This window comes from Schistocerca serialis, chromosome 1, assembly GCF_023864345.2.
Source record: "Schistocerca serialis cubense isolate TAMUIC-IGC-003099 chromosome 1, iqSchSeri2.2, whole genome shotgun sequence".
NCBI classification, from domain to species: domain Eukaryota; kingdom Metazoa; phylum Arthropoda; class Insecta; order Orthoptera; family Acrididae; genus Schistocerca; species Schistocerca serialis.
This window is the reverse complement of record NC_064638.1, coordinates 878,565,983-878,588,678: the sequence shown is the minus strand read 5'-3', so window position 1 is coordinate 878,588,678 and position 22,696 is coordinate 878,565,983. Positions and strand designations below refer to the sequence as shown.

General features: G+C 43.1%; 1 protein-coding gene across 1 annotated transcript in view; it reads left to right on the top strand.

Moving 5' to 3' along the window:
* Positions 1-22,696, top strand: part of LOC126443572 (uncharacterized) — a 106,175-nt gene that overhangs the window by 5,968 nt on the left and 77,511 nt on the right. Inside the window, exons 2-4 of the mRNA XM_050090958.1 lie at positions 2,590-2,712; positions 15,559-15,837; positions 20,909-21,143. Coding sequence (XP_049946915.1) covers positions 2,590-2,712; positions 15,559-15,837; positions 20,909-21,143 — 637 coding nt within the window. The remainder of the gene's footprint in view (positions 1-2,589; positions 2,713-15,558; positions 15,838-20,908; positions 21,144-22,696) is intronic.

The following is a 22,696-nucleotide window of genomic DNA, read 5'->3' as shown; positions in this document are numbered from 1 at the left end:
CGAACCGAGCTAACGTGCTCTCTCAAATGCTGACATCTGCGTACATTGTTCACGCGCCTGTCTGCGAGGCATAGCTACTGTCCATCTGAGTACACGGAATGAAATTCGTAAGGATTTTATGCCCTGGTATCGATATCTCCCATATTTACTATCCTAGCCAGTTGTGCGGTGAAACTGCACTGGAGCGTCACATATTCGTCCATCGGCCGCCACAGTTAACAATTTTGCATTTTCCGTCAATACCTATACAAACATAAAAAAGTGAGCAATTTGCGTAAGTTCCTCGTAGTGCATCTTGTTTTCCTTTTTTCAAAGTGTATATCATTATGACGGATGTAAATAAAGTAGCGGTAACAAAGCTAGACACTTGCAGGAGATCGGGCATGCGCAAACAGGGTGTGGGAGTTGTCAGTTGGCGCTGTTGCCTTTGTCGACGTGTAGTGTGCATTTGAGAGGCGTACACGTGGGACTGTTGCTGCTGTGTGGCGTTGAAGTGTAAAGCGTCGATTTCACCTCTCTAAAGCATGTTTTCATCTTGACTGAATCAGTCAAGATGGTATACTCAGTGACAAAACAAAGCAGTAGGCTTTTACCAGAAATATTGACCCTTAGAGAATGTGTCTAATAGTGTATTTTAAATACGACAGTATGCCATCTTAGGCACTTTATAACATTAAAACACTTGATAATGGCATTGTAAAGCCGAAATTATGATCTTGTAAATGTAACACTGCAAATAAAAAACAGTCTAATGGCGATACTGACTTCAAAGCGCTGCCAGATTAAAACTGTGCGCCGCACCAGCCTCGAACCTAGGACTTCAGCCTTTAACAGGCATTATGTCTTAATATTCGGACCAGGGAATACAGATGGTGTAGTAGCTGACTCAAAATTGCTAAGGAGTATATTTTAATGTGCTGTTGTGGAATTAGGTACGCTATGAACAGGGATTGGACAAAACCGCGAGAAATGCGTACTTGAAAATAAATGCAGGTACTAGTCACGGCCGGCCGTGGTGGCCGAGCGGTTCTAGGCGCTACAGTCTGGAACCGCGCGACCGCTACGGTCGCAGGTTCGAATCCTGCCTCGGGCATGGGTGTGTGTGATGTCCTTAGGTTAGTTAGGCTTAAGTAGTTCTAAGTATAGGGGACTGATGACCTCAGAAGTTAAGTCCCAAAGTGCTCAAAGCCGTTTCAACCATTTACTAGCCCCGCTAGTAGATTGCGCTCTTGTACTTGACCACGAATGGCAGCTGTGCAATGCCCTCAACACCTTGCAAGTGCTCGTATATCGTTGTCAGAACACATTTATGAGTGCATTCGGTCAGAACTAAGTGGATTAGAACGGGGCAGATTGTTGGCGCTGGTATGGTGCGTGCGTGCGTGCTCCCCTAGCCAAGGTAGCGGAAGTGTCTGGTGTTTCAAGAAGCACCGTATCGAAGATTTATACGGCATAAAGGGAAGGCGGAAAATCTTCATCAGCTAATTTAAAACGAGGACGAAAGTGTGTGTCGAGTGATCGTGACAGACGATAGGTAAAGAGTACTGTGACGAAAAATAAGAGGATGACAGCTTCAAAAGTCGCTGTAGAACTGAATGTCGCACTCGGAACCCACGAAAACAATAGGAGGGGAATTGCAGAGCGAGGTGCAACTCCAAAACCACACATCAGTGATGCAAATTCCCATAACAAGTAAACGTGGTGCTGAAGCCTTTAAAGTTGGACTACGGAGTCAGAGTTAACGCTCCAATGGTGATACGTAGTAGGGGTTTGGTGGTGATTTGGGCTCTCATGTGGTATTCCATGGGTGCCATGGTTACTCGGCAAGGTATTTTGTGACTATTCTGGCTAATCTGGCCTATTTGATGGTAGAATATTTGTTCGCTACAGAAGAATGCTGAAGATTAGATGGGTAGATCACATAACTAATGAGGAGGTATTGAATAGAATTGGGGAGAAGACGAGTCTGTGGCACAACTTGACGAGAAGAAGGGACCAGTCGGTAGGACATGTTCTGAGGCATCAAGGGATCACAAATTTAGCATTGGAGGGCAGCGTAGAGGGTAAAAATCGTAGAGGGAGACCAAGAGATGAATACACTAAGCAGATTCAGAATGATGTAGGTTGCAGTAGGTACTGGGAGATGAAGAAACTTGCACAGGATAGGGTAGCACGGAGAGCTGCATCAAACCAGTCTCAGGACTGAAGACCACAACAACAAGAACATTTGTTCGCCAGTGGGAATGGCGTGTTCAACACGACAGGCCCCCTTGTTCACACAGCTATGGTTTTGTGAACACGACGATGAATTGTATAATCTCCCCTGGCCACCACAGCCACCATATCTCAATATCATCGAGTCTGTGTGGTCTACTTAGAGAGAAGGGTGCGTCATAGCTACGTGAACGGTCCGCTATTTTGCAGGAAGACTGATATAAGATTTCCTCGAAAACCATACAGGACCCGCAGTTATCCATTCCCTGACGACTGGACACTGTTTTGGGTATCGGCGGGTTTCTTACCCAGTATTAGGTCTGGTAATGTGTTGTGTCTGTGGTGTTCATATATTTTTATAATACATATTTATAGTTGTCACAGCTGTACACGTGCCGCCGGTCCAGGACGTGTAATGAGTTACGCCCTGCCGCAGGTGGACGGCAGCGACAGCGGCGTGGAGGCGGGCAGCGTGCGCGGCGCCACCCCCGCCGCCTCGTGCGACTCCAGCCTGCTGAGCTGCTGCTCCGACAGCGACGACCCGCCGCCCGCGCCGCCCTCGCCCGGCCGCCGCGCCTCCCCGGCCGCCTCCGCCGCCTCCTCCACCGCCACCAGGCCCGCCAGGCTCTTCCGGGGGTCAGTACACTGGGAAACCTCTACTTCTCATGAAAATTCTAACTTACTGCTCTCACGAAAATTCTAAGTTACTGCTAAAGGCAGGGATATCGCAACTTTGTTACAAATCACACAGACGAGGGGATCATTAGACCTGTTAATCGGGGATTTTGATGAGTCTTAGGTGTGTTGTAATGTAGAGGAACCTGTCTCAGTACCTGGCTAGCGGCTTTTCAGGCGACGGCCCTATTTCCGAGAAAATCGATGTTCAAGTTTCAACTGCTATACCTATAACGTTATTCATGTTACGACGAAGGCTTGAAGTCCTCTAGGTGCGTAAACGTGCGACAAACCGTCGCATCATTTTGCATAACAATGCGCGTGTAAAAGATATGAGTGCAGAGCAATGGAGCGCCACTGCTGCGAGCGAAACGGCGCGGTCGCCTATTGTGCACTGTCGCGCGACCGTGCACAAGCTTCAGATCGGACTGAATGTTTTGTGCCAGTGGCGCGGCACGGTCGTAGACAACGAGAAGCTAATCAGTCTGGTGCAAACACGAAGATGCTTGTGGGATCAAAAGACGCCTCAGAATCACACGAGGAATGTTACTTACAAGTTGTGGGAGGACGTAGCTATAGAATTAGATGGGACAGGTCATTTTGTTTGCTCTCGTTTGATGGATGTGTTGCCACTTCTGCGTGGGGTTCCTTCACATAGGAAGGCGAGTGTATGTGCAGAACTAATGAACATTCTCGTAAGGAAACAAGAGCAGCGTATCTTGCTTGAACGATATTCAAGTTTGTCATCTGAAAGTTTCGTGTGTTCTGGATACATCATTACAGACGGCAACCATATTACGGATTTCTCGTACACTGAATTTAATCCTCATTAAAGGTATCGTTTCTACGAATTCGGTTTTACATTATTTGTTGACCACTTCTTTTGTAAACATTTGATGGTTTTTTTTAATATATGTAACAGCAATGGATAAAGCACTTACCTAGAAGTGAGAGTGCGCCACAGTGTTCGCGTACAGTAGTTTCTCTGAAGTTGCTATATATCTTCAAGAAATGCACAAGGCGTGTCAGAAGGTATCCTAAGGTACATTTACTGATTCTCAAGTAGACAAAAGGGTGTTTATCATTTTCTTGCAGTTCCGTAAATAAGTGACCAAATTCTCCCTACGTAGTTCATTTGTATAAGGTATCATTCACCTATTTTGCTTCCGTATTCTGTTTCACTGTGTAGTAAGCCCTGGCGTGTCCCATATATTCATAAAAAAATCGGATAAAGGAATAACAACCGCGCTAGCCAAAAAGGCCGACTGCACTGATTTAGGCGGACGATACCGTGAGCAAAGGACACAGTGTTCTCGCGTGGTAACGTACACATGTTAACGTGCGACGGTCTGTCGCATGATTACGCATCCAGTGGACATAGCCCAAGCAAGCGGAGCGCAGCGGCTAAGGTTCAAGTGCACCATGCCGGCGCTACAAGTTCAAATCTTTTTTTTTCTCATGTTCATCGTACAGAATATTAATAAATAATACATGTCATGAAAAATTATTCAAAACATTCATTAATAAATCAAGCACTACAGCAAACCTTCTTTAAATGTGTGTTTAGTTTGGCATATAATAGTTAACAGAAACATCTTCCTCGCTATGCAATTCGTTGCTTGCTGTGCTACAACAGAATCCCGGATGTTATTTGTCGCAGAAGCAACCGAAACACAAATTCCCAGAACACTGCGCAGACTTAATGAAAGTTATTGTATTGCAAGCACACGGATTTTTCAGAAGCCATACCGGAAAACACAGTTAGTTTAAATTCAAAAAGATGGTTCTGCCTTCTATCAACATCGATGCGCACCACACGTATTTTGTCATTCGTATGAAAGCAGGTGCACTAAATTCATGCAGAATTAAGGAAAGCATTTTTATGGAATCTTCCCTCGAAGCGACTTCTTTCTTACTATTTTGCAAGTCAGGAGCATTTTCAATTTTTTGTGAAAATTTTATCCTGTCGTTGGCTTTGGCAAGCTTCCCATGAACTAATAGTGTAAAGAAACTTTTCGTGTCCCAAGTACGGAAGAATATCAGATTTTAAAACACTTCGTACATTATTTTTGTGAACTTTCCTGAAGGTCACAGTCAAATTTATTAAAACTGTAAATCAGCTCGTTAATTTTTTTCAACAATGTGACCAACTTTTCCAGATGGTACCTGTATACATAAGAAAACGTAAGGGCATATCTTTCCTGAAGCAATTGCAGTAAGCGTTGCTTTGAAGGAATAACTAAACTTTTTTTCTGCACAGGGACGGCTTCGCTCCTTTTTCCGCAAGGATCTATTGCATGTCGGTTGGTACTGGCAGCTGGTTTGATCGGTATTGATAACATGATTAGGGCCAAAATTAGGAATGAGTACTTTCACATGTATTTGCAATCCTTCCGTAGCTGCTAATACTTCGTCCATCGTTGCCAACTCTTTGGGACAGTCCAAATATTTGGAATTTTTTCTTGGAAACACAAACGAAATACACATTTGAAGAAAGTTTGCTGTAATCATTGATTAACGAAATTACTACCGTGAAAATGACTGATTTTTAATGATTTTGCATGAAATATACTATTTAATAATATTCGGTACCATGAAACTGACAAATAGTGCAGGCTTTGCACCAGTACCACCAGCAGCCTTTAACCTTAGCCGCTGCAGTACGCTCGCTTGGTCGAAACAAGACTAACGTTACAAGTATAGGACATAAGCATCAAAGAATCAACATGGATCTTGTTGGGAAACTATGGGCCATCGCAAGAAAAGCCGCCAGGTGATGATCAGGACAGGCCCGTCACCAACACACTGTAGACTCATCAAAAGTGGCCGAGTGCTTCTATACGCGTCAGTCCGGAACCACGCTGGTGCTACGGTCGCAGGTTCGAATCCTGCCTCGGGTATGGATGTGTGTTATGTCCTTAGGTTAGTCAGGTTTAAGTAGTTCTAAGTCTAGGGGACTAATGACCTCAGACGTGAAGTCCCATAGTGCTTAGAGCCATTTTTGAACCAATTGAACTCGTCAGAATCCTTCATTAACAGATCTGATGGCCTCCTTGTGAGGTTCTGCTTCGGAAACAATCGGTTGTGAAATCGCGTAAGAATAGGTGAACAGGGGCATTGAATATTATTATTGTGATGCTTGTTGCTCGATCGCGGCTATCTGCGCTGCGCACGCCGACTTCGTAAAACATGCCTTCTTTCTTCCTTTCCTGTTATTCTCCTTTTTAATTCTGTCCCCCAATTTTTTATTCCTTATGATTCTGTAGCCTTTCTTTTTCTGCTTGAGACGAGGAATATTATAAACGAACAAGCGACCCGCCCCGACTTCGCACGTGTAGCACTAACAAGGAGACCACCCGGCAATCGGGTTTTTGTAGTCTTTTATATTTATGGTACGTGAAGTTCAGAACTCAGATATGTTAGCCAAAGCATTCAGTGCAGCTCTAAAACATTCTTGAGAGAAAATCGACTTTGAAGTTTTCCGAGTAACTTTAATTCACTAACTTTAAGGCGATTTTCACAATTGTCTGTGTTGCTGACTCGATATCGTCGGAGACTCATTAGATCGGTGGTTGGAATCTCTTCTTTTTTCATCTCGTTTGAATACCTACATCATCTATATACAAAATCATCAATATGTGCTACTTAACACATACCTAATCATCACTTTTTATGAAAGATGTATGTCTTCTTGTTTGTAATTACATATTGCAGGTAACATTCCAGTTTTCGTGGCACATATAATTTCTTAATTATCGATATTTTACAAATGAATGTTAATAAATTTGTAATGTTTTCTTAATTTAAATGATCTTTATTAACGATCTTTTATAAAATATCGATAATTAAGAATTTATATTTGTAGTGCGCTTGATATGTAATTTTCGTAAAAGAGATGGTTCGATATGTGTTGATTAGCATACATTTATTGAATTTTATTAGTAACCAAGTTGAGTAACCCGGCGTTGCCTGGCTATTTCTTTATTCCACAAATCTGTTAGTCAGTTTCCTCCTTCCACCTCTCTCTCACTCCCTCTCCTCTTGCTCTTCTCTGTATCCACCTCCTCTTGCCTCCCCCACCCCCCTCTCTCTAACTGTACCCTCTCTCTTCATACATCTCTCCTCCCTCCTTTCGTATCCATTCCCCTTCACTTCCACCGCCCCCCTCTCTCTGCCCACTTACTCCACGCCTACAGTCTCCCCCCCCCCCTCTTTGTCAGTGTTCTCCTCCCTCCCCTCTTTGTCCATCTGCTCCTCCTCCCTCTCTCTATCTGCTCCTCCCCCCTGTGTCTATCAATTTACTCCTCTCCACTCTGTCCACTCCTCCTTCCCCTCTCCCTGTTCATCTTCTCTCCTTTACTTTTTCTGTCCATCTTCTCCTCTCCCTTCACATTATTCATATCCTCCTAACCCTCTCTCTATTTATCTGCTCGTCCCCCATCTGTCTACCTGTCTCTTCCTCCCCCTGTCTCTGTCCATCTCCTCCTCTTTTTTTTTGGTTTCTCTGTCCATCTCCTCCTCTCCATCCACTCTCTCTCACTCTGCCCTCCCTTATCTCTCTCTCCATCTCCTCCTCTTGTCTGTATCTGTCTCCTCCATCCCTGTTGGTGTCTGGCCACCTCCTTGCCCTCCCTTCTCTTTCTGTTACCACACTTACACCAAAAGGAGGCTGGTGGTTCAACCCCTACAGTAACTAATATGTGTACCAGATTTGATTCAGATTCTTCCATGGGTTTAGAATGAGCTTTTTATCTGTGACTTTCCTCGTGTACATTGTCATGTCAAGTTTATTTTACAGATATTTCACGCAGCTTAACCTTTATATCGTCATATCTTTTGAACTATGTGTCGTAAAATGATATTCTGTCTGCAAAAGATTCAGTTAGTAGTAACGATATAATAAATTTAAACGTCTTGTATGATGTAATTTTTCACGTATTCAGTCGTATCTCCCGAACTAAGTGTCGTACAATAACATAATTTGTATGGTATATTCAGTGGTGTATGTGAACACTATCTGCAAAAGTCACGAATACAGTCAACAGTAAAGAAGTAATAAATTAAAATGTCATACTTAATGTGGCAGTTTTACTGAATGATCAGCGAAAATTTAATAAGCGACACTTTTTTTCCCTTTCATCATTTTGTTGGGGTCTTCAACGACAAAGAGTTTCGTAAATATTTGAAATTATGTGTAAAGTTGTTGCAAGTCTCTAAGTGCGCTCATTTTCAAGTACTCGATGACTAAAGTATGGGTATTCTTGCGTCGTGGGCTACACTGCTTTTTCACTCCCAGCCCCGTGACAGGAAGGCAATTCATACCAGACAGTGATTCCTTCCAGATAGTAAATGATATGTGTACCAAGTTTGGTTGAATCCGTCGCTTGGTTTAGGAGGAGATATGGAACATTGGTACATCGAGTAGATACATTCATCCATCTTTATAATTTTTATGGATGATTTAGGTATTCTAATTGAACGATAACAATAAAATGAAAAAAAGACTATAGAGAGATTCGAACCAGCGATCCATTGATAACACAGTTACCATTCTCCGACGCTCGTTGTAAGAAATGACCAGAATTTTATTGAATTATAGTTCCTGGGAAATCTTCAAAGCCAGTTTTCTCGAAAATTTTTTTAGAGTCGCTTCAAGCTGCCTTCACTGATTGGTATTTGTGTTCTGAACTCCACATAGCATAAACATAACAAGTTACAAAAACCCTGTTGCAGGGTATGTACGGCCGGACAACTTGTTTGGCGTAGAGGTAACTTTTTAATTTTGTTTACAGGTGACTGCGCAGAGTTATGACTAGAAATCAGATAATAACGTTATGTAAATCAAAATTATCGCTTTCGTATAAATTAAACAATTCAAGCAGCACACACCACTTGCTGTCGTGCTGCAGCCCCTAAAGGCTTGGGGAGACTGGCCTAACTCAACCCGTTAACAATGCGAGCCCTGCATCAAAGACACCGCAACTTCACGCCTACTCACAAGTCTGCCGCGAGTTATCAGAATTTCTACAGTAGCTCCTGTGAGCAGCCTTCACACGCAGACTGAAAAACACGGCGGGGGACTGTGATTCATCATAGTTCGGAGGAATTGCACCAAAATTTATAAATTATGTACACGAACCTTCTTTGTGAACCAGTCTGTCTATTAGTTAAAACGGTATCACGACCCCATCGCAGTTCCTGAGGTTAATATTGATACACAGGTAGAAAGGAGAATGATAGAATGAAGACTTTCACGACCGTATGACATTGCTGTTGGTAAAACTTTCAGAGTATAAGGTCATGGCCCACGAAACTGCCCTGTTCCTAACGTTTCGTCCAGAACTGCGCTCAGAGGTGTTGCTCCTCCGTTGGGTCTTACCGATTGACAGGTCAGACGTGCGAGAGCGACATACGTACTGCAAAATAGAAGCGTGGTCGGAGTTACACGTGATACGCAGAGATGATCCTTGTCAAAGATAAAACTTAATTATCTATTGCCGGCTTGTCAAAGATAAAAAACTATTTAGTGATTCTGCGGAGGTACGGTCCATATGTCGCTAAATTTCATAGTCTCTTCTTTCATAAAATTGAAACTTCCTGGCAGATTAAAACTGTGTGCCCGACCGAGACTCGAACTCGGGACCTTTGCCTTTCGCGGGCAAGTGCTCTACCATCTGAGCTACCGAAGCACGACTCACGCCCGGTACTCACAGCTTTACTTCTGCCAGTATCTCGTCTCCTACCTTCCAAACTTTACAATTCATAAAATTGATCTTCCTCTAAGACCCATTGTTACCCTACCATTTCTCTCACGTATGAAATAGAGAAATATCAGGCAACTAATTTACAGCCGTATATTGGGAAAACTGACTTACTTATGAGGCTCCCGTCATTTTATAGAGAAAATTGAAGGGCTAATTCTCGCTGCGGCAGATACCATAATAAGTTTCGACACAGCGTCTTTATCCACTATGGTCCCAATCAACGAAGTTGTGATTTTTATAACGGATATTTTTCCAGGAGATTTGTCTGCTCTTTTCATACATTGCCTTACTTTCAGTCTGTCCCAGTTGAATGATGAATTTCATGAACGATTTGCTGGCGTAGGTCCTACTATAGCTAATTTCTATATAGAGATATTCGAATAGTCAGCTTTAGAAAAAGCAAACAAGAAACCATCTCGCTGGTATCAGTTTCTGGATGACATTTCTGGTCTGGCCACATGCCAAAAAATTTTTGGATGAATTCTTTGGTTTTCTACGTAATATAAGTCCAAAAATCCAGTTCACCATGGAAGCAGAAAATGACAACACAATCCCTTTCTTGGATGTTTTAATTCTGAGACAGACCGATGTAAGTATGGAACATAAGGTTTTTCGAAAGGTAATGCACACTGACAGATAATTGCATAAGAACTCTGAATACCACCCACAACAAAAAGAGAGGTGTCATTAAAAGCCTTGTCGATAGAGCCAAAAGGATTTGAACACTTCCTGTTTCCTTAAATAACGTAACTATCCGGCGAACGGTCCGGACACTTGGATGACGTCGTCCAGGATACCGAGCAGCACACATAGCACACGCCCGTTGGGCATTTTGATCACAATAGCCATACATCAACACGATATCGACCTTTTCCGCAATTGGTAAACGGTCCATTTTAACACGGGTAATGTATCACGAAGCAAATACCGTCTGCACTGGCGGAATGTTACATGATACCACGTTTGTGACTATTACAGCGCCATTTATCATAAAACGAAAAGAGTGGTCCAACTAAACATTCATATTTCTTTACGTACTACACGAATATGTAAAAAAAAAATTGGGGTTCCTATTTTAAAAGAACGCAGTTGATGTCCGTTTGACCTATGACAGCGCCATCTAGCGGGCCAACCATGGCGCCATCTGGTTTCCCCTTCAAGCTAGACGAGTTTCGTTCTTTGTAGTTTTTTCGTTTGATGCTTATTTCGTGAGATACTTGGCCACGGTCACAATCAGTGGACCACCCGGTATATGTCGCTCTCAGACGTCTGACAGATCAGTCGGCAACACCCAACGGAGGATCAACGTATCTGACGATATCCAGCGCATTCCTGGACGAAGAGTTCCGTGGACCACGACCGTATACCCCGAAAGCTCAACCAGCAGAAAGGAGAAAGTTTGTATTACAGTACAATAATAATGACCTGGTGCAAGTTTTTCAATTGGACGTCACTTCGGCAACTTGCGTCTCCGTAGCCAATTATGCAATCGGAAAAAGGCGGCCAATTGTTCAACGCGGAATCCGAACCACGTTTCGTGTCTGGCGAATCTCCACATCACTGAGAAATAAATTCTACATTAAAAGGCAGAAAAAATCCGTGGTCCTGCCGAAATTCGATCCCTAGACCTTGCGGTTACCAGGCAAAAGATAGAAAAAATGTCTCACTTCAATTGAACAAGTACTCATACCAGAATGAGATTTTCACTCTGCAGCGGAGTGTGCGCTGATATGAAACTTCCTGGCAGATTAAAACTGTGTGCCCGACCGAGACTCGAACTCGGGACCTTTGCCTTTCGCGGGCAAGTGCTCTACCAACTGAGCTACCGAAGCACGACTAACGTCCGGTACTCACAGCTTTACTTCTGCCAGTACCTCGTCTCCTACCTTCCAAACTTTACAGAAGCTCTCCTGCGAACCTTGCAGAACTAGCACTCCTGAAAGAAAGGATACTGCGGAGACATGGCTTAGCCACAGCCTGGGGGATGTTTCCAGAATGAGATTTTCACTCTGCAGCGGAGTGTGCGCTGATATGAAACTTCCTGGCAGATTAAAACTGTGTGCCCGACCGAGACTCGAACTCGGGACCTTTGCCTTTCGCGGGCAAGTGCTCTACCAACTGAGCTACCGAAGTACTCATACCCCTTAAGGTATGCATTTGAGAGGTCATGGTTACTATACTGTGTTCATCATAAGAATAAACCTGTGAAAACATTACACCATGAATTCTCCCTCGTTTGCTGTAATCTTATTGGATTTTGTTTCACGTGGAGCGGCAGCCAAGTTGTCTCGAGTACAGTCAAGTACGATAATAAGGATACGTTTTACGCAGTGCGTTACGCGCACATCGTCTGAGCGATAACACGGGACAATAGCTTCACCATCGTTTGGATAGCATTGACCAGGCAGAGGGTACAACTAACCTGCAGTGATTCAAACAGCTGCAGTTAAGGTGTAGAAAGAGATGAGCAGAGAAACAATATAGCTTCGAATGTCATATGATTTTTAAAAGGAGTGGAGTAATATTCAGCAAAATTCCAGCTATACCGTACGCTTCTTAGGGGATCAGATGGAAAGCATAACACGGTCTCGTTCTTAGCCAGCATAATATTTTATTAAAAAGGAATGGTGATGAAAATTCCTAATTTAAACACTGCGCAATTTTTCTGAGCGAGCTATGCGTGACGCAAAAGCGTATCGCAGGAATTTTACCGTATAGTTAAATACTGAAGTCACTGAAGGTATTAGTGTCACTCGTCTGGTAATTTCTTAACTCCTTCTATATCCGAGAAATTCATTTCAGTTCTGAAACTGTCATCTGCGATGTTGATAATGAGTCGATCAACAACAGAATCGACGAAGAAAGCCAAGCGCCACATTTTCCCCTCTTCTTTTGACACAGCCTATCGTTGTGTATCCCACCAGCGTTTGCCAGTAACCTGTGACAGAAAGCTTCGTCCATTAGTTCCAATACGTCTCGCACCTAAAATGTCGTGTTACTTTTCGCGACAAATCCTTTAACTTAACTCCAGATCAGTGGTGTGGGTTCATATTGCAATGGTACGGCGGCAGCTGCAAAATGCAGCATTTGTATGGTGCTCGATGCTCAGAAAATTATTATTTATACCGAGCGAGGTGACGCAGCACATTGGACTCGCATTCAGGAGGACGACGGTTCAAACCCGCGTCCGCTCATCCTGATGTAGGTTTTTCGTGTTTTCCCTATATCACGTCAGGCAAATGCCGAGATGGTTCCTTTCAAAAAGCACTGCCGGCTTCCATCCCCATCCTTCCCTACCCGATGGGATCGATGACCTCGCTTATGGGCTCATCCCCCAAATCAACCAACCAATTAAACTATTGTGTACCTTGTTTCTACGACGCTGATGACTCTGACCCGTGTGGGACCATGTCATGGTATAAAACAATGGGCATAGTCCAAATAAAGTGTACCCGATTTTTCATTTTTGTCGTAAAAATTTTTTCCCGCTTTAAACTAACTTTATTGACATTACTTTATATAATATCGATAGTAAAGAATTTATATTTGCATTGGAAATGAAATGAGCGTTGGGCGTCATTGGCCGGGAGGCCCCTTACGAGGCAGGTCAGGCCGACTTGGTGCAGGTCTTATTACATTCGACGCCATATTGGGCCACTTGCTCGGCGAACGGGGATGTAATGATGATGAAGACAATACAGCATCCAGGCCCTGAGCGGAGAAAATCACCCGAACCAGCTGGGAATCGAACCCGGGCCCGTAGGACGGCAATCCGTCACGCTGACCACTTAGCTATGGGGGCGGACTATATTTGCATTGAAAACTGGTGTTTTGTGTACAATACGTCAGAAACAAGAGGCCCTGTATCTTTCATAAAAATTATCATTAGATATGTGTTATATGAAAAAATCTGACAAATTTTACGTTTAAAAGATTTAGGTGTTGAACGAAGAAAGACCAAACCAGATTTGAGCTCCTGATTCGTGGACTGTACTAGATTACTGTTGTTCAAAGCAACCGATTCAGCTACGCAACCCCCTGTTTTTTAAAATGACTTATCTGTATTAAATTCAGACCCTCGGAAAACTTCGAAGACGTTATTTCCGTAAAGTTCTAAAAAAGTTAAGAACAACCTGTTTCTCGCCGCTTTGTAATGGTGTTCCACGCGCGTGTAGCAGGAAGCAACATCAACCATTCTCACGCTGCGTATTAACGGACCACAACAGTACAGAGACTGCGACTATAAACGATTTTTGAAATAAAAACTACATATCTAAAGCATGATTAAGAAAAACGTTGATGGCTGTAAGCATACAACAATATTTTAACGTTTCATTTGCCGTAACTTACAAGGGAACCTCCCCATCGCACCCCCCTCAGATTTAGTTATAAGTTGGCACAGTGGATAGGCCTTGAAAAACTGAACACAGATCAATCGAGCAAACAGGAAGTTGTGTGGAACTATGAAAAAAATAAGCAAAATATATAAACTGAGTAGTCAATGCGGAAGATAGGCAACATCAAGGATAGTGTAAACGCAGGAGCGCCGGGGTCCCGTGGTTAGCAGTGAGCAACTGCGGAACGAGAGGTCCTTGGTTCAAGTCTTCCCTCGAGTGAAAATTTATTTTCTTCATTTTCGCAAAGTTATGATCTGTCCGTTCGTTCATTGACGTCTCTGTTCACTGTAATAAGTTTAGTGTCTGTGATTTTCGACCGGACCTCAAAACCGTGCGATTAGTAGACGAAAGGACGTGCCTCTCCAATGGGATCCGAAAACATTTGATCGCAAGGTCATAAGTCAACCGATTCCTCCACAGGAAAACACGTCTGATATATTCTATACGACACTAGTGACGGCATGTGCGTCACATGACAGGAATATGTTGTCGACCCTCCTAACTTGTACACTTGGCGAATGGGTAAAAAGATTCTTCTACCTTGCCCGATTTAAGTTTTCTTGTGGATGTGATAATCACTCCCAAAAAAGTGGTGAAAACATAAGAGTTTGTCACATAAACTGAAACAAATGAATGCAACAGTTTCACAGTCGCACAGTTTTCCCTGTGCTCTGTCATATTTTTAACGTTTTCAGTTTTTTCCGTGTGTAGACCGTCAAATCCTTCATATGTCCAAGCAAATCTGAACATGTCCTAGAATTTTGGAGAGCGAAGTTGATTATATAAAAAATTAAACTTTTCGCTCGAGGGAAGACTTGAACCAATGACCTCTCGGTCCGCAGCTGCTCACGAAAACCACGGGACCACGGCGCTCCCGAGCTCACCCACTCCTTGATGTTGCCTATCTTGCGCATGGACTACTCAGTTCGTATATTTTGCTTATTTTTTTCATAGTTCCACACAACTTCTTCCAGTTTTTTCGATTGATCTGTGTTCAGTTTTTCAAGGCCTATCCACTGTGCCAACTTACAACTAAATCTGAGGGCGGTGCGATGGGGAGGTTCCCTTGTTAGTAATAAGATATATGTACTAACATCTTTCGACTCGTTCGTTTCCGGACCAGGATATCTTACCACAAATTGACACATTTAACCTTCTCCATCATCCATGAAAGTTTGTAACGTAACCACAGAATTCCCGCATATAACGGCGTTCACAGTAGGGACGGTAGCGTGCCGTGCCGACAGGCGAGATCACGAAATGATACTCTAGAGATGGTCCAACAAAATATTGCGAATAGCTGTTTATTGGTGGAGCGCGAGACAAGCAGTTTGTTGATACCTCTGTTTTTAGGACGGACACACGACACTGGTGTCATCTGTCGGCTTTGCGATGAAACGCTTTTCGAGCTTGTAGGGAAGATGTCTGAGCGTCCCGTGGTGCTACAGCAAAGGCAGTCCCGGCGGCGGAGCAGGGTCCGGCGGCAGCGGCAGCAGCGGTGACAGCAGAGGCCGCGGCCGCGCGGCGCGCCCCGCCTCGGCCGCCTCCTCCGCCTCCAGCGGCGGCCCGCAGCCCCACCCCCACCACCAGCGGCCGCGCCCCCAGGCTGCCTCCCGCGCGCGCGCCGCCCCTGCCGCCGGCTCGTCGGGCACCGCAGCAGCCGCCAGGGGCTCCGGCCGCCGCGGGGGCGCCGCCGCCTCCGCGCGCACCACACCCGTCGCCGCCTTCGGCCGCTGCACGTCCGCCACGCCCAGCCGCAGGGACAAGGCCAACGCCGCCGCCGCCAGGTAGGCGCGCAGCTACCCCCATCTCACTGCCGTCCGCTGCTTCACGCGTGTACTGTCCAATCCAAAGAGCTTCTGGCCGTGTGTAAACTACACTATCCGATCTAAAGCATCCGGACATCTATTAGTAGACTTAATACGGCGTCTGTTCACCCTTCACTTTTGAGACGGCTCGAACTCCACCGGGTGCACATTCGTCGAGGTGCCCGAACTCTAAAGGGCCGGCGCAAGCCCAAGTGCCGCCCCGTGCGAGCTGCTAAATTGCCGCCCTCCCCTTTTCTTCTTCTTCTTCTTCTTCTTCTTCTCTTCTTTTTTTTTTTTTTTTTTTTTTTTTTTTTTTTTTTTTTTTTTTTACGAAACGTTTGTGGAATTTTATTTAAACAAATCTGTAGGAAATGTCAGCTGTCAATCGCAATTTTTGTTTTTACTTTTCAGATCTACCTAGGTTTCGTCCACTGACTGGCCAGTCTCAAAGCTTTTAATATGTGCTTACGTCTAGTGTGCGAGTAGTATTGTCAAACAAAAGTGCCGGTCAGAGTTTAATTGTTGCTCATGCAGGCAGAGACAGGTGTTTCATGGCTCAAAAACCAAAGCGTCCGACTATCACTCTGAAATAGATAGCAAAAATTTTCAAAAATACGTCAAAACCCAACCAGGATTATTAGCAATGTCTTTATCCCTTGTAATTACTCACAGCATATTTACCCATTCGGAATACTTCTAGTCATTGTAGGTGTTGGACATGTTTGGCTGTGGTAATGTTCAACCATTTTTTTTTTCCATAACACGGGTAGAATAAAATACTTGGAAACTGCCATTGAAGGGCTTAACAAAATTGCTTCAGGCTTAACATGTAACTGCAGTATCGAATATTGCATTCGAATTTCCAAATTAGATTTTGTCTTATGCAAAATTAGTTGAGAATAAACGCACAGTACGTAACAGGCTGGCAGCGCTCCACTCGTAAGAATACTGGCTTATACGGCTGTACGCCAGACTGCTTCCATCTCTCTGTTCCTCTGGCATAAGCACAACGGTGCGGCCACAGTGGCGAGGAAGAAATTAGTCCACTTCCCTCCCCTTGTTCAACAGGGGCGGCCGGCAGGTAGTCGAGGCGCCGTGCCACAGTTCCCGAAGCTGCTCCCTCAGAGGTTTGGTTTCGAATCCCCTCTTGGGCATGAATGTTCAGTTTGTCCTAAATAAGAAAAAAAAGGGGGAGATAGGGGGCGGCAAGTTTGCCACCTCTCGGAAAGTGCCACCCCATGTGGCCGCACGTTTTGCTTGTGCCTTGCACCGGCCCTGCCCGAACGTCTGTGGAGGGACGGGTACCCGTTCCTCCTGAGAGTTGAAATTGGGAAAGGTAGTGAAGCAGGACACTGGCTGAAGTGAAGTTGACGTTTTAAGTTTTTCAGAACATTTCCATTGGGTTCAGGTCAGGACTCTGAGCGGGCTACACCATTTCGAGAATGTTACTGCCCACAAACCACTGCCTCAGAGGTGCTGCTTTATGACAGGGTGGATTGTCACGCAGATACGATCGGTCATTGTCTCCTTACTGTTCCTGTTCTGTATACTGTTCACAATGCTGTAAAAGTGTTTGTATCCTTCAGCATTTAGCATTTTCTTAGGCACAATGTGGCGACCAAACCCTGACTATATGAAAAACATTGACGTAGTGTAACAAACACCTCTTCTGTATTTCCCTGCTGCACTGCAAAGTGATGGTAGGTAACATTATCTATGCATTTCCCTTCTGTGGGATTGCCTGGAGGCACAGTGTGGTTCATCACGCTAAATCACTCATTTGCAGTCATCCTTTCCAGTGGTGTCACCCTTTACACCACACTGAGCATCGGTTACCACTGACTACAGAAATGTGTAGCTTGTGAGGAGCTGCTCAACCATGTGCTGTTCTTTTTAACTTCCTATGCACAGTCATTGTACTAGCTGGGCTGCTCATAGCCGTACAGAACTTGTGAACAATTTAATTCCTTCCTCGTATTTTATGTAGTTTCTTACAACCACCTTGCACAGTGCAGGGCATTGTTTCTGTCAGTATTTGAGGTCTGCCTGGTCTCGGTTTTGCTCTAGTTGTTCCTTCACCTTTCCACTTGACAATCACATCACTAGTGTTGGACTTAGGCAGCTTTAGACAGGTCGATTTGTCCCTGACGGATTTGTTATTCCGGTGACATCCGATGACTATTCCACATTCGAAGCCAGAGAACACTCGTGACAAACCTGTTCTCCTGGCACTGTTTCTCTACTGAGAACACACTACTGCCACTTCCCTTTTATACTGGCAGACACACCTCTCATGGTGTCTCACGGCCAACTCCGCAGTACATTGGGGTGTATGGATACTTTCAAGTGGATAGTATATGCCAACAGCAGGGCACAATCAAGATCTTCGCTCCACAGTAGAAATAGTTATTAAACAAGGTTTTCCACAAATCTTTTTTTGTAAAAATTTCATTCAAGAACAGCTGACAACATGAATAACTTGAAAGGAGATACCCTGTCCATAGCAAAGCATCTTAAGTCACTTGATGAATAAAATGAAGGAAATAGAGAAGGAATGGAAAAATATAGAAATTGCATGTAGGTGTACTCTTACATAGAAGATAAAATCAACCAGCCACTTTTTACAATGCTATTTATTTATTTAAATAGCACCATTAGTGGTTTTTAACCGACGGGTTCATCTTCAGATGGCTAGTTCACATTAGCTTTCACCCTTTGGTTTCTTAACTGATGAAATTTCCATGGGGTAGTGGTGCCCTACAATCAACACAAGATGTGAGACAGTATCTTTTTAGCTCTAATTGTACTTCACAATGATTTTAAGTGATGTAAACAAATTATTAAAGGAAAGATGTTTTGATTATTTATGATGAAAACTCCATGCTATTATGTTCCAGTGCAGACTGCTTCTATGCGGGGGTCAACCTATATTTTGTACACAGCCATTGGCTCAAATGTCAGTTTTTGACAAAATAATGTTAGAAATTGCAGTTAAGAAAGTAGCTGAAGAAGCCTTAGGAAAATAGAAAAAGAAGTTGTAAAGAGTTTAAAAAGTTGTACATCAGAATTATATAAGGTTGTAAAGAAAAAACAAGATGCTTATTTTAAGAACCTCCACCAATCAATGGAGCAGAATCATCCAATTTACAAACAAGAGAGAAATGCAGTAAATTGAGCACTGAAATGAGCTCACCAACAATTTTGCAATAAGTTTATGAGTGAGTGTAATAAAAGGAATAGTCAAGGAAGATCAATGATAACTTGTAAAACATTGAAAATGTTCAGTTAATTGCTCAAGTAGGAGGGGTGTTCACAAATGATTCACAGTACTATTTTTTTGTTCCTTATTTATTAATGAACATGAGTCAGTTTACATGGTATCTCTCAATAAACTCTCCACCAACATCGGTACACCGCTATTACCTTCCTGGAAACTTCATTACTGCATCATGAAACCACTATGTGGGTTTACTACATACCCTCTAATGGACATCTGTGTGCAATTCTTCATTCTTGCTGAACGTCTTACCTCCCAGCACAACCTTCATGGTATCAAATAAAACATAGTCAGATGGAGCAAGATCTGGTGAATATGGTGGGTATGGCACAACAATGAACCCTAGTGATGTCAACTTTGCAGTCAGTCATGGCATGAGGCTGCCATTGCCATGTTGTAAGAGCACTTCCTTCAACCACTTTTACTAGCTCCTTTGCAAACAGCAAAGCAGCTTCATATAAATGGAGTGTCATGTTTTAAATTGTGGAAGCAATGTTTCTGTGAAAATACATTGTTGTAATTTTTTTTAAATAAAATGGTTCATTCATTTATTTGGCCCTTACACAGTCACAGTGAGGGGTTTTTGCCTGCGATACTAGCAAGCATTTACACCGTGGTTTAGATGTATGTAATAAACCACCCAAACATGCACTAAAATTGGATGGTAGTTGTAGGTTTGAGCCACTGTAGTTCCATGTTCCCAGTTAGACAGGCCTGAACCATTTTATTTAAAAAAAATTACAACAATGTATTTTCACAGAAACATTGCTTCCACAATTTGTCAAAGAATATTTTACTTCTTTCTCTGTATATTGGCTGGTGTTGACGAAAACTTCATTCATTTTCTTCTACTGCGATAAATGACATGTTGTAATTCCAACTGATGTGGTAGGAGCCATATGTAAATCATAAAATATCAGACATACTGTTATCATTCTGCCATATCAAATTCATTATAGTCTCTGCAAGTGGGCAAAGGTGTAGGCTGTGGTTAATAAGTAGTGCTGGGAGGGATGTAGCAACCCCTCTGAATTTTGAATTATATTTGCCAAATTTGTGTGTTGTTGGTGAGAGGGGGAAGGGCATATGGCGATTGAGTCCACGCACCATGGTTTTGCACCCATTCTATTTTGCAGCTTGATAAGGGTGTGTACAGGGAAGTAGGAGATAGCAGTTCTTAGAATTTCTGCATGGATTTAGAAAGCATCATTTATGTGAAGTACAGCTTCCCCTTTTCACACACAAAATCATGTGACACATGGACCCAGATAAACAGGCAGGTTCTGTATTCCTAGATTTCCAATAATCTACAGCACTGTAGATTGGTAACAGATGTCTGAGCATATGGAATAGGTTCTCAGATATGTGACAGGCTTGAATACTTTTTGAATAATACACCCAGTACACTTTCCATAATGACAAGCGTTTCTGAGAGATGAAGGTACTGTTAGAAGTGCCACAGTGAAGTGTCATATGACTGCTCCTATATCATGTGTATGTCAGCAATCTATCAGATGGGATGTGCAGCAATCCAAGACACTCGATTATGATGTGTACTGGAATATATTATCATGGAGAAAATGTCGTGCTGTATCTGCTAGAAAGGGCTTGATGAGAATGGGACTATCATCTGGATATCTGTCACATTTCAAATGATGTTCAATCTTGCAGTTACATGTTCTTCTTTGACACAGTGGTAAGATGGTATGTTTTCATTCAGTACATGTATAAAATTGTATAGTTACTTGTACTCTGATAGAATACACTTCACAGACGGAGTGCAACACCAACACCAGCACCTACACCGACATCTGCAGCTGGCTCTGGCCCACCATCGCTGGGTGCGACCAAGACTGCTGGTGCACCACCTGCCATATCACCACGAGGCCAACCGCCATCGCTGGTGGGCTCTACTGCTACGTGTACTGCAGAGGCACGTCATGTGCTTGCCACCTATGCCACCCTGCCCAGGCGCTCTCGCCGTCGCACACAGTCGCCACCTGCAAAGGTCAGCAACACCCTTTTTTGCACAATATGATTCAAACTTCTCTGAGTGATTTAAGTAATAATGAATTTAACTAAGAATTTGGAATAAAACACCTAAACACTAGTCACCTTCATCTCAATAATGTCTGACACCTCAAAGGGCCCTTGTAGCAGCTACTGCAAGTCCTGGAGACATCAAAATAAGCCACACATGTGTGTATTGTCCAATTGGTCTGGATGTTTCCCTGCCATTATGTGCTTCTAGGTGAGCTCAGAGATTATCAATACAATTCAATTCAGAACCTCTTCACTGCTGTCTAAACAAATATACACACTGAATGTTTTTCATTCCAAGCAGTCATAGATAACTAGAGAATTTTCATCTTGGAAGACACAGTTGATTATCTTGCCCTTATTAACATGATGGACGAACAGTAAATTTGCTCATACAGTTGTTCTGAAATGACCAATTTCCATATAGTGAAAACATTTGCCATAACTCACAGTGCCTTCTGCAGACTGCAGCATCTCTTACATACAGCTGCCACAAGACTGTTTGAGGTCTATAAGCCAGCATACATTAGTCACATACAAGTATGAATAGGAATGAACAAATAACACATTTCCAGTTCTCCATTGTGCTCACTGGGGATTTCTTTGCCCTCTGGAATCAGATATTGTTCCTGGCAGGAGTGACCAATGGTCTCTTACATGCAACATTGCTTCAAATTCGTTCATCCAGTGCACTCCATCCCCAGTCGTCATCTAGAAACTGGTTGGTGAAAAGCAGTGCTGATAAACTGCTGATCTCACATGTGACTAATAAGTTTCACAATTAAAAATTGGTACTTTCATAAACATTTACACTGTCACATTTTAATATTATAATCTGACTCCTACTCTTTAGACAATGCAACTTCTCTTCATCCACTTGTATCTTTGCTTGTGTCTCTGTTTTTTCCTCCATTGCACATAAGTTTGTTGCAACAACAAAAAGCAGGATGTGTTTTTCCATGGCCTCATGCTGTGGATGTAAATTACTGGTGGATCAATTTCTGAAATGAAATGACATGTTCTCTTCAATGCTTTCTGCAGTCCATTCATGATTCAATCAGTGGCATATATTTGCTGAGCCTACACTGCGGGACATCTGTGTTGGCATTTTAGATTTTCCATTCCAATGCATGTTTTTGGCCTACTACACACAGTTAGTTAATTATATCAATTTCTCTTTTTTAACGTATACATTGGTTCATTCGTCCCTGAATGTTCCCATTAATGACATGTTCTGCAGAGTCTGATGAATGAAGTGAAGAAAAAGATTGAAATAATGAAAGAGAATTGGATTGCTAGCTTTTTATTTGGCATTCAGTACCATTAAAACCATTGTTAATTTGTTTTATTTGGCATTGTATGGCATTTTGAAATCTTTTGATTCCCACTGATGGGTTGAGATTAGAGATTAGATTAGATCAGATTAGTTTTTCGTTCCATAGATCCGTGCTGAGGAGATCCTCGTGGATGTGGAACATGTCAATTTTTTTTATTTTTTTAAGCTGAAATAACAATACTAAT